This window comes from Panulirus ornatus, chromosome 42, assembly GCF_036320965.1.
Source record: "Panulirus ornatus isolate Po-2019 chromosome 42, ASM3632096v1, whole genome shotgun sequence".
In the NCBI taxonomy this organism is placed as follows: domain Eukaryota; kingdom Metazoa; phylum Arthropoda; class Malacostraca; order Decapoda; family Palinuridae; genus Panulirus; species Panulirus ornatus.
This window is the reverse complement of record NC_092265.1, coordinates 13,360,060-13,378,779: the sequence shown is the minus strand read 5'-3', so window position 1 is coordinate 13,378,779 and position 18,720 is coordinate 13,360,060. Positions and strand designations below refer to the sequence as shown.

The 18,720-nt window shown below is 38.9% G+C and overlaps 1 protein-coding gene across 11 annotated transcripts in view; it reads right to left on the bottom strand.

Annotated features, from left to right (window-relative positions):
* Positions 1–18,720, bottom strand: part of usp (retinoid X receptor ultraspiracle) — a 219,883-nt gene that overhangs the window by 9,212 nt on the left and 191,951 nt on the right. For 7 of the 11 annotated variants that reach the window (XM_071686570.1, XM_071686572.1, XM_071686562.1 and 4 more), the window contains 6 exons: positions 12,050–12,230; positions 11,522–11,665; positions 10,029–10,152; positions 9,638–9,720; positions 4,865–5,006; positions 971–1,155 (listed from right to left, as the gene is read on the bottom strand). In XM_071686570.1, coding sequence (XP_071542671.1) covers positions 971–1,155; positions 4,865–5,006; positions 9,638–9,720; positions 10,029–10,152; positions 11,522–11,665; positions 12,050–12,230 — 859 coding nt within the window. The remainder of the gene's footprint in view (positions 1–970; positions 1,156–4,864; positions 5,007–9,637; positions 9,721–10,028; positions 10,153–11,521; positions 11,666–12,049; positions 12,231–18,720) is intronic. The other 4 variants (XM_071686573.1, XM_071686566.1, XM_071686568.1 and 1 more) reach the window with 1 other exon arrangement.

Below are 18,720 nucleotides of genomic sequence, written 5' to 3'. Positions count from 1 at the left end.
GTTAAGTGTCATAAAGTGTTACATATGACGAGAAGATACTGTATGTTTGTGGACAGAATGCCAGTAGTCCACATGTTATTGAAGTAGAAAGAAAAGAAAGCTACCTGGATCAGAGAAGTGCAACTTGACAACCACTAAATTGCTGGATCACTATGCAGATGTCACTAACCCTCCCAATACCCAGGCAGGTAGTACTGGTAACATACCTCCTTGGTCATGGCTGCTTAGTAGACTCAAATATTTAAGATAATGGAACTAAATTAATACTATACACTGCATGGTCTCTGAATTTGTAACATAAACCCATTACTGCATAAACTGTTGTCACGAAATTTAAAATACAAGGTATTGCTTTATGAACAACTGTTAGCAATGTGATATACAATAACTGACAAAGTTTCAATGGGCTGATCCAGAGCAAATGAATAGTCTATGGGACCTGGATGTGGATAGTGGGCTCAGGATTACATAATTGCATTACAAATGACAGCTAGAGGGTGGAAGCATATATATGAAGCTAATGTTCACCTGTTCTTGATGCTACCTCGCTGAAGTGGAAAATCAACGTGTTAAAAAGAAATACTGCAATACAAACTTGTATTACTTGGTATATCTCTTTCTTATGCTATACAAAAATTTCATCTAAACATCCTATCTCAGTATCTGATCATTCTAAACTTAAATTTGAAGGGCTGCAAAATCACTTCGTCTGAAGCAAATCAAATAGGACTAAGATTCTCAACAAGAAGGAATACAGAATTAGAAAAAGACAGAGGACTGTGCGAAAGGAATGAAGAAAATACACAAAACATCATTTGTGAAAGAGATAATGAATGTAAAGGTGTAATAAAGACTCAAGTCAAGGGAAAAAATGATATCTCTACTTTTCCTATTTCAAAAGCTAACTGATATTAACTACTATAGAAAAATTAGCTTTTACCAATACCTAACAGTAAGAGGACTACTATACCTTGAACAAGAAGAGATATTCAAGGCACTTTAGGCCTATGGATCTCAACGCTGGTAGTCGTAGGAGAAGTTTTGCAAATCGGCCAGGCTCATCAGGGTAGCTAGTGCGTGTGTACTCCTCTAGAGCTGCATAAACCTTCTCACGTAATATCTCTACATCGTTACAGCAAGTCAATCCCTTGGCATCTGGATGTGAGAGATGAAATAATTTTCACAGTGTTTCTTATACATGTTTATTGAATACTTTTTAATAACTGATCACTGATGTTCCTTGACTCTGTCATCTTTGGTGAGGCTGTATCACTATCAATGTATGGAAAAGAGTAGAATTTCATCAACCCATTATTTCCCTGCTTCTGTGAGGAGTGCAGTTTCAAAGCTGCAGCAGTCCCATAAAAGGGTCCTGGGATTGTATACTAATGATAAGAATAACGAACTAATCACAATAGAAGGAAGGCAATCAGTTGGCAATAAAAATGTCGATTTCAAATAGTATAAAGAACAACTTAAATTGCTAACTAAAGATGTACAATAAGCTGGCCCTTGCATTCACAAATGGATTGCACTTTCAGAATTTTTCACACACAATTCACTACAGGTCTTTACATTAAACACTACAGGTCTTTACATTAAAGTGAATGATTCTCAACAACACTGATCCAAATATTAACTTAAAACTTCACTAGGGAACTCATTGCAATTCTACTGAATAAAAAGAATTCATAATGTGAAAAGAGTATAGGTTTTTAGACACAAGGTGTATTAAGCATATCTGTCGATCTGTTGTGACTGCAAAAACATGAGTGGATAATGAAAGTTATTCTAAAATTTTACAGCAGACAGTTTGTCTACTGACAAAGTTTAGAATGGGACTCTGGCAGCAGGTCAGGGATGTCAACTTCCAGTTCTTCTCACACACACACAATCCTGAAGCTTACTTCCTGCTACATTATAATCATGTTAAAGCCTTTTTTAACTTTGTCCCATCCTCAGTCCTTTATATTTACTCTTCGAATTTCATCAACAATGAATAAGACCACCTTTGGAGTCTGTATATGTTCCCTTGTGAGATGATGCAATGCTCCTCACTTTCCACTTCCCTCATGACTTTTGCATCATCTTCAACATACTAAGGTAAAAATCCATACCTTCAAGTATGAAATTTACAAAGATCAAGAACAGTAATGGTCACAGAATAAGAACCCTGTGGTACTCTGCTGGTTACCTCCATCCTTTTGGAGAAGGTGTGTGCTTTGTGTTATCTTCCATTGGGGTAATCTATCCACTGAAGGAGTTTCCTGCCTGATGGTCCAGTTTCTTAAACAGATTCGTATGCAGTACAATGTTAAATGTTTTTTGGCAGTCCAGATACTGTCAATCCACGCAGTCTTTCCCTCTTGTTAAAGACAGAGCTCAATCTCCCATAGATATCCAAGAGGTTTCTTTGTTAAGTAAGACTTCCTTTTCCTAAAAACACAGTCTCTCATTTGTGTAATTTCACCTTTATAGAAAGTCATCCATTTGCTTTTTAATTGTCTTTTCTAGAACCTTGCAGACCACTCTCATTAGTAAGACTGGTCTGCAGTTCAATGCCTGTTCCTAGTCTCCATTCTTATACAAAGGTACAAGCATTTCAATAGGTGTAGCTATAGAATCTGCACACAGCTTCAACATCAATGGTGAAATTTCAACATGACCACAACTTGTATGGGGGTCAAGACCTTTTACTATCCTGTTGATGTCTTTTCTGGAAATCTCAATGCTTTATATATCCATTTCCCCATTTTATTTCCTGAAAGTGTCATGCAGTTCCTCACATATCCTTAGATCATCCTTTATAATTCTTCCCTCTGAATCCCTTAGTCTGATTTGCTGCTCTAACTAACAACTGGCTCTGGATGAATTCATCAAAAAGGTTTGGGTTTCTCCAACCTTGTCCACAATATTCTTTGTTCCTCCCTTCTTATCCTACTCTCTTGTACCTTGCAAATGCTGTTTAGCATCTCTCATTAATCCATTCTTTCCTCTGTTTTTTACCATTTCCTGTATTCCTACTCCTTGTAAATTTCACAGAATCTCTAAACATATATAATCCCTGGTTCCTGGCTACTGAACTCCATTTCCCAATCTATGTTTCTGTAGAATTTGTTGAGGTTTATGTAATTTCCATGATTATATCTACTCTTATGTCTTGTCTCACCTTTTCTCTTTTAATGTCCACATTAACCATTTATTCAAACTTGATCACTACGCAATCACTGTTTTCAACTGGCGTATCATGTATAATACTCTCAATATCTATGTTAGTATATGATGAGATCTAGTGAAAGATTCATAAAAAAGCTTATGTGATACAAGATATATGATTAGTTTGTGAACCTAGAGAATCCTGTGCTGCCTGATGGTCTGAAACGATTAGATTGATGATGATGACATCACCTCTGTACTGTTCTCTGATTAAATAGAAGCAAGGTTTTCACCACCTCTTCTCACCATATCATTTGCTATGACTCATTTCACATACTTCCATATCCTAAACATCCCACGTCTACCACCATGTTATCAAACATATATAACAACCCTTTAAAATACTCACACAATCTCCTTTTCATGACATTTCTGTCTGTTACAAATTCCTCATCCCTCCCTTCCTTTAAGTTCTTTGTGCTCGTTTTTCTCACACTATTAACGTCCTTTCAAAACATTTTCTTATCCTCCCTGAACTTTGCTAATACTCACTCATCCCAACTCTCATCTGCCCTCTTTTTCCACCTCTGCATCTTCCTGCTTTCTCTTGTACATCTCCCAATCACATGCCCTCCTTCTTTGCAAGTAATGCCCGCACAGCCGTTTTCTCTTTCATTAGCAACTTAACTTTCTTAACCCACCGGCTACTTGTCCAACCCCCATCTTCCAATTGCCACTCACTTCTCACACATGTAAGCAATGCTTCCTTAAATATCTTCCATTCTTCATTCATGCCTCTTCATTTACTCTCACCTTCTGCCATTCCACACCAAATCTCTTCTGGTATCTCATCTCACAAGACTCTTCTCCAAGCTCATTCAGTTTCACTATCTTCCCACCTCTACCATTTCTTCATTTCCTACAGCTTTTAAAAATCTTCAACTGCAGCCCCACCAAGTAATGATCAGACATCCCACCAATTGCCCCTCTCAGCACTTTCACATCCAAGAATCTCTCCTTTGCATGCCTAAAAATTAGGACATAATCCAATAATGCCCCCTTACTATCTTACGGCTCACCCATGTATACTTATGTACATCCCCCTTTTTAAACCAGCTATTCCCAATCACTAGTCCTTTTTTGGCACACAACTTCACAAGTTGTTCACCATTCTTACTCATAACACTGGGCATCTCATGGCCTCAACTGCCACATTATCCAGTTTTGCATTCAAATCACCCATCACTAATACTTGACCTCTTCCATCAAAATTGCTGACACATTCACTCATTTCCTACCAAAACACATCTTTCTTTCTCAGTCTTCTTCCCAGGTGCCTAAGCACTAATAATCATCCACATACTGTAATCTTATTTTATCTTTACCCAAATCATTCTGGGGCTCACTTCATTTGACTTTCCCACAATCTCACAACTCCTTCAGCTGCAGAGCTACTGCCTCAAGCTAACCCAATTTTACCCCTAGGCACTCCCAAACCATTCTTCCTTTTTCCCCTTTTGCTTTGTTTTGCTCAGAGCAAGAACATCCAGGTTCCTCTCCTTAAACTTAATACCTATCACTCCCTTCTCATCTTAGTCACATTCAGACACACCAGAGATTATGAGGAGGGTAATCATTCCTCACTTGTTTCTATCTTCTATAAAACAAAAGAATAAAGAGTACACTAAAAAAAAAATCCAGTACCTACCAGGGTTGAATAGCACCACAGAGCGTAAGCAGCCTAGCTCAGTCTTGTCCATCTTCATTTCCTTCATCTTAGCAACCAACTCTGATAATACTCGATCAAAAATGGTTCCAACACCTGCCTGATGAGCACTGCTTCTGTGTACCTGATGAAAAATATGAATCCATTACATTTGCAGGTATAATTAATCATTTATCACTTTTTATAACAGTGAATAGGAATACACACTTCCTAATAAGGAAGTCTTTGAAAGTCTATGATCATTTGGCTGCAAACTTGCAGAATCTCGAATTCAAGGCAGACCTTCAACACAAGCTGTGTTGCTAGATATGGCACTCAAATGATGGGGTGCTTTCTGCCTTTTACTACATGGCACAGGCCTTATGTTGATTTAATTTTAGTTTCTACATTGCTTAAAATCATTTAGAAAGGTTTTATATCCTTAACCCTTTCAGAGCTTTTTTTATTATCCTTAATCGCTCTTTCCTGCATCAGTGAGGTAGCGCCAGGAAAAACAAAGACTGGCCCATCCACTCATATACATATATCTATATATATATATATATATATATATATATATATATATATATATATATTTTTTTTTTTATACTTTGTCGCTGTCTCCCGCGCTTGCGAGGTAGCGCAAGGAAACAGACGAAAGAAATGGCCCAACCCCCCCAATACACATGTATATACATACGTCCACACACGCAAATATACATACCTACACAGCTTTCCATAGCTTACCCCAGACGCTTCACATGCCTTGATTCAATCCACTGACAGCACGTCAACCCCGGTATACCACATCGCTCCAATTCACTCTATTCCTTGCCCTCCTTTCACCCTCCTGCATGTTCAGGCCCCGATCACACAAAATCTTTTTCACTCCATCTTTCCACCTCCAATTTGGTCTCCCTCTTCTCCTTGTTGCCTCCACCTCCGACACATATATCCTCTTGGTCAATCTTTCCTCACTCATCCTCTCCATGTGCCCAAACCACTTCAAAACACCCTCTTCTGCTCTCTCAACCACGCTCTTTTTATTTCCACACATCTCTCTTACCCTTACGTTACTCACTCGATCAAACCACCTCACACCACACATTGTCCTCAAACATCTCATTTCCAGCACATCCATCCTCCTGCGCACAACTCTATCCATAGCCCACACCTCGCAACCATACAACATTGTTGGAACCACTATTCCTTCAAACATACCCATTTTTGCTTTCCGAGATAATGTTCTCGACTTCCACACATTCTTCAAGGCCCCAGAATTTTCGCCCCCTCCCCCACCCTATGATCCACTTCCGCTTCCATATATATATATATATATATATATATATTTTTTTTTTGCTTTGTCGCTGTCTTCCGCGTCTGTGAGGTAGCGCAAGGAAACAGACAAAAGAAAAGGCCCAACCCACCCCATACACATGTATATACATACGTCCACACACGCAAATATACATACCTACACAGCTTTCCATGGTTTACCCCAGTCGCTTCACATGCCTTGATTCAATCCACTGACAGCACGTCAACCCCGGTATACCACATCGCTCCAATTCACTCTATTCCTTGCCCTCCTTTCACCCTCCTGCATGTTCAGGCCCCGATCACACAAAATCTTTTTCACTCCATCTTTCCACCTCCAATTTGGTCTCCCACTTCTCCTCGTTCCCTCCATCTCCGACACATATATCCTCTTGGTCAATCTTTCCTCACTCATTCTCTCCATGTGCCCAAACCATTTCAAAACACTCTCTTCTGCTCTCTCAACCATGCTCTTTTTATTTCCACACATCTCTCTTACCCTTACGTTACTTACTTGATCAAACCACCTCACACCACACATTGTCCTCAAATATCTCATTTCCAGCACATCCATCCTCCTGCGCACAACTCTATCCATAGCCCACGCCTCGCAACCATACAACATTGTTGGAACCACTATTCCTTCAAACATACCCATTTTTGCTTTCCGAGATAAAGTTCTCGACTTCCACACATTCTTTAAGGCTCCCAGGATTTTCGCCCCCTCCCCACCCTATGATCCACTTCCGCTTCCATGGTTCCATCCGCTGCCAGATCCACTCCCAGATATCTAAAACACTTTACTTCCTCCAGTTTTTCTCCATTCAAACTTACCTCCCAATTGACTTGACCCTCAACCCTACTGTACCTAATAACCTTGCTCTTATTCATATTTACTCTTAACTTTCTTCTTTCACACACTTTACCAAACTCAGTCACCAGCTTCTGCAGTCTCTCACATGAATCAGCCACCAGCGCTGTATCATCAGCGAACAACAACTGACTCACTTCCCAAGTTCTCTCATCCCCAACAGACTTCATACTTGCCCCTCTTTCCAAAACTCTTGCATTTACCTCCCTAACAACCCCATCCATAAACAAATTAAACAACCATGGAGACATCACACACCCCTGCCGCAAACCTACATTCACTGAGAACCAATCACTTTCCTCTCTTCCTACACGTACACATGCCATACATCCTTGATAAAAACTTTTCACTGCTTCTAACAACTTGCCTCCCACACCATATATTCTTAATATATATATATATATATATATATATATATATATATATATATAGAAGGTATTAAGAATATAAGATGTAGGAGGTAAGTTGTTAGAATCAGTGAAAAGTTTTTATTGAGGATGTGAGGCATGTGTACATGTAGGAAGAGAGGAAAATGATTGGTTCTCAGTGAATGTTGGTTTGCGGCAGGGGTGCGTGATGTCTCCATGGTTGTTTAATTTGTTTATGGATGGGGTTGTTAGGGAGGTAAGAGTTTTGGAAAGAGGGGCAAGTATAAAGTCTGTTTTGGATGAGAGAGCTTGGGAAGCGAGTCAGTAGTTGTTCGCTGATGATACAGCGCTGGTGGCTGATTCGTGTGAGAAACTGCAGAAGCTGGTGACAGAGTTTGGTAAAGTGTGTGAAAGAAGAAAGCTGTGAGTATATGTGAATAAGAGCAAGGTTATTAGGTACAGTAGGGGTGAGGGAAAAGTCAACTGGGAGGTAAGTTTGAATAGAGAAAAACTGGAGGAAATGAAGTGTTTTAGATATCTGGGAGTGGATTTGGCAGCGGATGGAACCATGGAAGCAGAAGTGAATCATAGAGTGGGAAAGGGGGTGAAAGTTCTGGGAGCGTTGAAAAATGTGTGGAAGTCAAGAACGTTATCTTGGAAAGCACAAATGGGTATGTTTGAAGGAATAGTGGTTCCAACAATGTTATATGATTGTGAGGTGTGGGCTATAGATAGAGTTGTGCGGAGGAGGGTGGATGTGCTGGAAATGAGATGTCTGAGGACAATATCCATATATACACATATATCCATATATATCCATATATATACATATATACACATGTACATAATTCATACTGTCTGCCCTTATTCATTCCCGTCGCCACCCTGCCACACATGAAATGACAACCCCCTTCCCCTGCATGTGTGCGAGGTATTGCTAAGAAAGACAACAAAGGCCACATTCGTTCACACTCAGTCTCCAGCTGTCATGTATAATGCACCAAAACCACAGCTCCCTTTCCACATCCAGGCCCCACAAAACTTTCCATGGTTTACCCCAGACGCTTCACATGCCCTGGTTCAATCCATTGACAGCACGTCGACCCCGGTATACCACATCGTTCCAATTCACTCTATTCTTTGCACGCCTTTCACCCTCCTGCATGTTCAGGCCCTGATCACTCAAAATCTTTTTCACTCCATCTTTCCACCTCCAATTTGGTCTCCCACTTCTCATTCCCTCCACATATATCCTCTTTGTCAATCTTTCCTCACTCATTCTCTCCATGTGATCAAACCATTTCAAAATACCCTCTTCTGCTCTCTCAACAACACTCTTTTTACTACCACATGGAAAGAGTTGATGGTTCTTTTATATTGGTTTAAATGTCATATACTATGTGACCGAAGACTAGTCTAAAAAAGAAGTACAGTCTTAATCACAGACCCTCTTAGGATATTCTAACAGGTTTCTATGAAAAAAAGACATATCAACCACACAATATTTTCATTATTACATTATATTTTCTACATAATATGCAACACTAAAAACAACCACGGAGAAGAAAAAGGTAGTTATGTAACACACATGAAAGTTAAATGTTAACGTTCTAATTAAAAAAATTTCACGGCCTTCTACAATGCCAGGAGGCTTTTCCTTTGAATGATACAAGTCGGATCAGTATCATGACAACATAAAAATAAGGTCTGAGCATGCTACAATATTCTGCAAAGTTAACTATGACAGAATACAAGTACACAATACATAACCTTATTTCATGAGTTCCTACACAAAATACTGCTTCTGTCTCATGGTTCTCCCTGACAATGTATCAGTTATATGACAACAAAAATCATTACTCTTCATGAGAGTTATCATTTACTGCTCTCGCTTTATCTTAATAAACCTGTGTGTATAATGGATTAAAGAATGGAAGGATTTCAGAGCCAACAAACATGTGGTGCTACATCATTCTGTAACTGTATTACATTTGTCTGTCTTGTATTCAAATGTATTTTCACTTGTTTCAAATTACTACACTAAGCACCATACTAAAAGTATGGCCAACAACCATATGCAATTATCAGTGAATGGCAGGCTGTAACTGCAGACTTATCATTTACACTAGAATCATAACTTTCACACTTTGATACTCTTCCTAACTTGCATTCATTATACACTTTACATATATGTATGGAAAAAAATATCTTTGTAATTACCACAAGTCCTGTAGCTAAAACTATGCCATCTTCAACTCCCATGCTCCGGTGTGAGAAAGAAGCAATTAGTAGTTCATTCCAACCTGCACAAAAGAAAATAAGAAAATAGTGCAATGATATCCAATTTAAGATGTTTTCACAGTGTAAATGAAAAAAGCACTAACATGAAAGAATACATTTTTTTCCCAAAATTGCTTCTTTTCTGTACAGTATGTCAATGAACCTGCAACTCCTTAATACTACTAGTTAGACTGATTGAATCCTGGAATGGATATTCCTTGAAATAATCACATTAAAACCTGTTAGGTTTTTTTTTTTTAAATTTTCAATGACCAGCTCTGGAAGGGGGCAATATCAACTTTTAAAATATCACGTTTTACTTATTACTTACCAGCCTTAAGTAACACAACTTGGTCTTCAACTGGAAGATCAGTAAAGTGTGGGATATGTTTAGCCCATTCCACCAACTGTACTAAGTGTCTATCTGCAGCCTGGCAAATGTTGGTTACAGCATCCTGCCAAGAAAAAGACTTCTTAATCATTCCATTACACAAAGAAATATGAGGTAAAAATCCTGTCTGTATTCATATTAAGTGCATGGAAATGTGGACAAGCATCTGATGATTGGACAAAGGTAGTATATGTCCTGCTGTATAAAGAGTGAATGAGTAGGAGCAAGTGTAAGAATAATAGAGGAATAAGCCTCCTTAGCATAGTAAGGTGTATAGTAGTATTATGACTGACTGGTTGAAAAGGATTAATGAAGCCCATGTTGGAGAAGAACAAGGTGACTTTCAGAAGAGAAGCGGGTGTGCATATAAAATTTTTGCAGCATAAAACTTGTTAAGAAAGTCCTGAAAACAGAAGCTGTATGCAGAATTTACGGATTTAGAAGAGGTGTTCGAAAAGCTGAAAAGGAAGGCCCTTTGAGAAGTCTTAACTAAACAGTATGTGGTGTGCATGGAAGACTGCTGGGCATTGTTTTGAGTTTTTAGAAGAGAAATAGTGCAATTACAAATTTGTAATTACTTATTTGTACTGTATGGGGAGGGATTTGTACACTCCATGAACATACTTCTAAAATTTATGTATGTTGCTAGCATTAACCATGTCTTCAGTCATTTTATTCCATTTATTCAAGACAATTATCAAAGTACTTCCTAATATCTTTTTTAACAAGCTTCCTGCTTATTTTCATGTTATGTCCTTTGGCTGTTTTATCCCTGAATCTCTACTGAAGAACTGTTCACTGTCTACATCATTGATCTGTTTCTTACAAAAATTAAAGATTGTGATTAGATCATGTCCATGTGAAATGCCTTGTGCACATCTGCATGACTTCAGTTTATTCTTTTACCTCTTATTATTGCTTGCTATTTGCAGTGGTTATTCTTGTTGCACTGTCCATGTGTTATGTTCATTCAATTTCCACTGTTTACTCTATGTATCAATGTATCAGATCACCATTTTCATTTGATTGAGTGTAACATTAATTCTTTTATCAAACTTTGTATAATAATCTGTTTACATTTGTGTAATATTTACCCATGCTTGTGAGTTACTGCTCTAGTGAGATCTACATTCCCTCTTTCAAGTGTTATCTGTTGAATCATGGGAAAGGGATTATTGTTTTAAGTATAACATATCACTGATGAAAGTGCTATAGTTCATAACAATCACCACTTTGTGAAGTGTTTATGATCACCTTCACTCATCGGGCTTAGGTGTCTGCTCTTTTTCTGATTTGAAAAGTAAATAAAACAGCCAGTCTTAAATCATAATTCTTAGCCCTCCTTTAACACTATAGATATTTCTATCTTTCATCACATGCAATTACTGAAAAAAAAGAAAAAAAAAAAGAACAAGAAAGTGGCTGTAACTCACCCCTTGGTCAAGAGGCTGTTCATCTGTCTGTTCAACACAGAGCTCTGCCTCACGAATGCTTGCTATAGGCATGTCTGAGATAGCTCCACATGATGACTCTGTGTCACCATCACCTTTGTCTCCTTTTGTACGCTGACGCTCTTCCTAAAAGTCATGAAAAGTACACGTATTAGAGCATATATAAACCTTAAATAATTACAAAAATTACAGTCCCAATAGATAGGCCATTTTCACCAAGAGTTTACCTGTAGGACATATAAAGACAGGATACAATTACAAAGTTTGGTGATATGACACAAGTGACTTATCAATCAAAAATATTGCATATGATTTATGGCCAATGTAATGGGACTCCACCACACAATTCTTTATGGTGCATGGAGAGCTCATACTGTATTATCAATTTTGTTTCATAGTTTCAGTTGTGGTTTGTGAGGTAAAGGCTCCCAATCCACCATGTGTATACAACAATCATGCAGACAACAGAAAATTAAGGATGTCTGCCCAGTGCAGAACAACCAAGCCCACCTCTACTCCCCCTACCTGGACCGCTTCTCTCTTCATGCCCATGGATAAACACTTCTGGTATCGGCAATACTGACATCGATTTCTTTGTCTCTTGTCAATGGTACACGATTTATCTTCTCGACATGCATATGTGAGGTCTTTACGAACTGTTCGCTTGAAGAATCCCTTGCATCCCTCACAGCTGTGAAAAGTTTGAAAAAATATCAATAAGCCTGACTGTGAACATCAATATTCTTCCTTACACCTATTTGTCATATTTTACCAAAACAAAACAGCACCAAGAACAGATGACTGAGCCACAGAGAATAAATCCTTACTTGGTCTTTCCTTATTACAAACATAATGGGCAAAATACTTCTATGATTTTCTGAGCACTTGGGTAACGATAACTTAATGCTGATTAGAAAAGGTTAATCTCATAATAATTTTTTTCCAGTAAAACATACAATGAACTGCTTGCCAATTTCTAGATATCATAATCGACTTAACTCCTCCAGAGGAACAGACCAGGTAGAAAATTTTGCAGTGGTCTAATCCTAACTTATCTCCCTAACAAGATGCATCCCAGTCACAACCTTCCTGAATACTTTCCCAAGTATATTCCCTCACTTTCCAATTAAAGTGCCAGCTGTCAGCCCTTCACTCAATCTCCATCTAACCTTCTTCTATATATTTTTGCAACCAGTCTATTATGCACCTTCTCTAAGTGAACAAGCCACCTTAGGATCTTTTGCTTATCCGACTACATATGTAGTCAGTCATTCCTTACCCCTGAAAATTTACATCTTATTGTACACTTCAACAATATTTACTCCACATCATTTACTAATACCACAATCACCCCTTAAATAGTCAATTTTAGTGCTGGAATTCTACTCCTGTCAGCTAGAATCCATGTCCACACTTCACACCCATGGGTTATGGTTAGCAGAACTATGCTGTCCATCCCGCTAGTTTTTACATTCGTGGTCACATTTTCTCTCTTACAGTTCTTCCACAGAATCCAGTTAACTATCTCCTTTGGGCAGCTTTCTCCTTTCATTATGAAATGTTAGCATATTACTATACCCCAATATCGGAGCTTAAATTCTTTAGCTCCTTCCAGAATCTCCTTTCAATATAATATAAATTTCACTCTTTATAGTGTTTATCTTCATTTTCTCCTTTTAAACACTGGTGAAATCATTCACTACCTATCATAATATCTCTTTGCTCTCCTCTAACAACATCATATCACATGCTAATAAGATAATCACTAACAACAAGGTCTTTCTAAGAAAATCACCAATGACAAGGTCTTTCTAACTCAAACTTTGCTCCCTCTTTTCCTATTCTTTCTTTCATTTATCGTCCTTCTCTATCCAACTGCGTCATTCATTACAACATTTCATATAAGTGTAAGTAGTATATGATACAAATTTCTGAGTGAGAGACAATTGCTTTAGAAAAAAGTATGATAAAACTGGAATCTTAAAAAAAAAAAAAATCCATGCCGAATATGAAAGACCAAGGTACACTCTACTCGACAGATATGAGCAAAACACAGCAGGTGTTAACCTTAATTCTGTTCAGAGAAGTGTACTGAAGATGATTTGATTATAATGGAAGATTTTAACATACCGGTATCAAAGTGGGAGAATCCTTTTCCAACAGTTCCAGTAATGGACTACATAAACTTGCCTGACAGTGCTGCAATAAATTTATATGATAAACCTACTAGTGACATGAACTTATAACACTTAGCTCTGGCAGTAAATGAGGATCTTGTCTATAACATCATTGGTGGAGAAAAGTTTTGTACAAATGACTGCTGCCAAATCACTTCTAAGCAATCTTTCAACAGTATCTTTCATGTTAATCAAAGTGACAGTCACGAAGAAACATCGAATTGTAATGATCTTCACACTGTTCTTGACATAATAAGCTCAGTGATACTGTCGATGAAAATGATATGAATACATAGACATGATTCATGTCTGTCTGTCTCCCTATATTTGTGATGCCCATTCCCTTTGGGAACTCCCTAAAGCAGGTGGCTATGGCAAAAAAGTCTCCATAATTGGATAACCCTTAACGATGCTTCTTAGTTTTCAGTGGTCCTTACAGGCCACTGGCAGAGAACAACTCTAACGCAGTGTTATCAGAGGCTCTAATCTAACGCCCCTACCAACTACTTCTACCTAAAGCTCCTCTCTAATGGTCCTACCTACTACTCCAATCTATTGCTCCTACCATTGTGCCAAAAGGTAGGGGTAGCACAGAGCACTCACCACAGGAAAATCTAAAGTAACAAAGAATGAATCGTGTGAGTTAAGTGTCGTCAAGTGTTGTGAGACTGTATGTTTGTGGACAGAGTGCCAGCAATCCAGATGTAGGTGAGGCAGAAAAAAATGATAGCTACCTGGGTCAAAGAAGTACAACTTAACAAGCACTGAAGTGCTGGCTCACTATGCTGCCATCACTAACCCTCCCAATACCCATGTGGGTAGTTCCAGTAATATACCTCCCTGGTTGGTGGCTGCCTACCAACTACTACCTACACTTACTTACTTCATGATGTTTAAAACAGTGTATAAAGCCAATCCACATGAGATATTCCTGTGATGTTTCCAGCCAACAGAGATACCTTGTATCATACCCACTGAGCACAGCAGAGCCCTTCAGCCTCCAACATAGCATCCCCATTCTATGCATAAGCATGCAGTATGCTTCAATTTGCATTACATGATGGATGAACATCAAGCAGTGCTCCTTTTCCATGCACTCACACTGGCACCCAAGGAGGCATGTCACTGAAAACTTAACATGCACTAACTGCTTAGCTGTTCTTCAATGGGAAATGAAAGACACTGATTTGAAATGAGTTAAAAGTGGTGAAAAGTTAGTAAAAAATAAAGGAAAACCTTTTGAAGTTCTAAGCCACTTTCATGGGAAAGCATACTCATCCCATTGGGACCTTTGGTCTGTTTACTTATAGTTTTATTGTTGTTTATACAGATGAACTGTTTAGATGAATAAGGTTATATAGTGCACAGAATTCATTCATATTTTTCTCGTCCAGTTGCCAGTCTGTTCTTTCTAGGGGAGTTGTTAGCAACACAAAATGGTGAGGACAGTGACACTGAGGACGACTTCAATAATGAAGACGACCTCAACCTTGACTTCCTCCTGGACACCTCACATGATGAGCTCAAAGAGCTGTTAACCTTTAACTATCAGGAAGTGAGGAGGTATTTAATCTTTTATGTTTATCACCTTTAACTATCAGAAAGTGAGGAGGTATTTATTCTTTTTTGTTTGTTTACATATGAGGATGGGTATTTAAAGAATGGATTTAATTAAATGGACTGGTTGTTATGAATTGCATAATGATATCTTACTTGTACATGTCTGTTTCCCATTACTTACTGCTCCTTTATTTTTCAGTATTTTCTGCTAGGGTCATTCCCAGTCTCCCAGAGGAGGAGGATGTCCTCCCAGTCCAGTCAAAGATCAAGAGGAGGATGACTTGAAAGAAGGGGGCCATCAGTTACATACCACTACCTAAATACCAGCACAAGCCCAACTTGACCTTGAACCCTTGTCAATACTTGAGTCTCTCTTCATTATGAAGCTGAAGAATCATATTGTCTTCCAGATCAGCATCTACACCAGGAAGATGGATGTTACCATGCCATTCTACACCATGGGAGTGGTTTCCCTGCCAGCAGCCATTGAGGACTACAAGGCCATGAAGACACAATTTCCTCAAGTAGCAGATGCTATGTCCTCCAGATGTTTTCACCTCTTCAGGAGCACCCAACACCCCAATAAAATAAGCAGGCCAAGGGGACAGTAGGCCAATTTTTCAAGACCAATAATGAATACCATAACACAGATATGCCACCCTTGAACAGTCAGTGGATGAGGTGATGGTGGCATAGAACAGAACTTGAACAAGCAACCTGTAGCAATACATCAAGACCAAGCCAGATAATTTGGGGTACAAGGTGCTCTACAGGGTTATAAAAGACAAGATCATTCACATCATCATAATATACCAAGAAGCCATTACTTCTGCTGCCCATAATGACTGCCTGACTCCTGAAGGGGAGGAAATGAATCTTTGCACCAGGACTGTGGTTTCTCTTGCCATCGAGCACCCACAGAAATCTGCCATCTATGCCAACAACTTCTTCACAAGTACTGGACTTGTTGAATACCTCAAAGAGTAGTAAAGCCCATATCTACTATGCTGCAGTTTGGCAAGGCAGTGAAAGAAAAAAAAGGTGTGATGGTCTGATGTCATACACAAATATAATGGAAGGATGGGTGGCCTAGACAAGAGTAACATGCCAACGCATCCATACAAGACACCTCTCTGGGCCAAGCAGTGTCATGTGAAGATATCTGGGTATGCCCTAGGCCTGCATGTCATAAATAAATGGCTTCTGGTAAAGTGAAAGTGTACTCCAACAACATTAACCCCAATGTAAAATGCTAAAACTTAAGACTGTCTTTATAGAATGAAATACTTCGGTTTCCTCTATAAGTTCATTAATCCATTTACATTAAAATTAAAATCTTAATTTTCTCAAATACATACTTTTATTTCTTCCACTGTTACTGTATTATTTAATTCACATTTTACTCAGAGTCTACTGTATTCTTGGCACCACAGTACTGAATGACCAATCATCAGTCAATGAAAATTTGTCTTAAAATGGCAATTCCTGATGAAAGATATACCCAACAACTTTCTGTATCTCCTGTAGTTTGTTATTCTTTTGGGTTTCCATGTTCCACCAAGCTTCCCATCCACATCGAACAAAATTACAGATACTCCCATGGTAAGTCACTATGCAAGGGGGTGTAAAGTATGCACAGGCTGGAGTGAACTGGAGGGATGAGGTACAAAGGGGGTGATGTACCTTTAATAGGCTGAACCAAAGCTCCAAAACATATGACACACTAGAACACTACATCTGAGAGTTTGAAAAATAGAGCCTATTAGGGATATGTCTACATGAACAAGATACCTGAAATTCTAAGACTGTATCCACTTTATGCATCCATTCAGTAAAACCTAACAAATCAAGGCCTGTTAACTTATATGATGAAATAAATTTTTAAAAAAAGTCATGTAATTAGTATCAGCTCTCTGGGGTTTCATAAAGATCATGTGACTACCTTTTGCCTTCTACTCAAGGATGAGCATGAGGTGCACAATAAACTTGCTGGTGATACTGGCACAAATCAAAATATGAAGTGGTCAGGGGAAATCACAGACAGGTATGCAGGGTTTGGTTGTGGATATGGGGCTCTGATTTTAGTGCCTTATATATATATATATATATATATATATATATATATATATATATATATATATATATATATATATATATATATATATATATATATATGGATTTGTATGTAGCATTTATGGATCTGTAGAGGGCATATGATAGAGTTGATAGAGATGCTCTGTGGAAGGTATTAAGAATATATGGTGTGGGAGGCAAGTTGTTAGAAGCAGTGAAAAGTTTTTATCGAGGATGTAAGGCATGTGTATGTGTAGGAAGAGAGGAAAGTGATTGGTTCTCAGTGAATGTAGGTTTGCGGCAGGGGTGTGTGATGTCTCCATGGTTGTTTAATTTGTTTATGGATGGAGTTGTTAGGGAGGTGAATGCAAGAGTTTTGGAAAGAGGGGCAAGTATGAAGTCTGTTGTGGATGAGAGAGCTTGGGAAGAGAGTCAGTTGCTGTTCGCTGATGATACAGCACTAGTGGCTGATTCATGTGAGAAACTGCAGAAGCTGGTGACTGAGTTTGGTAAAGTGTGTGAAAGAAGAAAGTTAAGAGTAAATGTGAATAAGAGAAAGGTTATTAGGTACAGTAGGGTTGAGGGTCAAGTAAATTGGGAGGTAAGTTTGAATGGAGAAAAACTGGAGGAAGTAAAGTGTTTTAGATATCTGGGAGTGGATCTGGCAGTGGATGGAACCATGGAAGCGGAAGTGGATTATAGGGTGGGGGAGGGGGCGAAAATCCTGGGAGCCTTGAAGAATGTGTGGAAGTCGAGAACATTATCTCGGAAAGCAAAAATGGGTATGTTTGAAGGAATAGTGGTTCGAACAATGTTGTATGGTTGCGAGGCGTGGGCTATGGATAGAGTTGTGCGCAGGAGGGTGGATGTGCTGGAAATGAGATGTTTGAGGACAATGTGTGGTGTGAGGTGGTTTGATCGAGTAAGTAACGTAAGGGTAAGAGAGATGTGTGGAAATAAAAAGAGCGTGGTTGAGAGAGCAGAAGAGGGTGTTTTGAAGTGGTTTGGGCACATGGAGAGGATGAGTGAGGAAAGATTGACCAAGAGGATATATGTGTCGGAGGTGGAGGGAACAAGGAGAAGAGGGAGACCAAATTGGAGGTGGAAAGATGGAGTGAAAAAGATTTTGTGTGATCGGGGCCTGAACATGCAGGAGGGTGAAAGGAGGGCAAGGAATAGAGTGAATTGGAGCGATGTGGTATACCGGGGTTGACGTGCTGTCAGTGGATTGAAGCAAGGCATGTGAAGCGTCTGGGGTAAACCATGGAAAGCTGTGTAGGTATGTATATTTGCGTGTGTGGACGTATGTATATACATGTGTATGGGGGGGGGGTTGGGCCATTTCTTTCGTCTGTTTCCTTGCGCTACCTC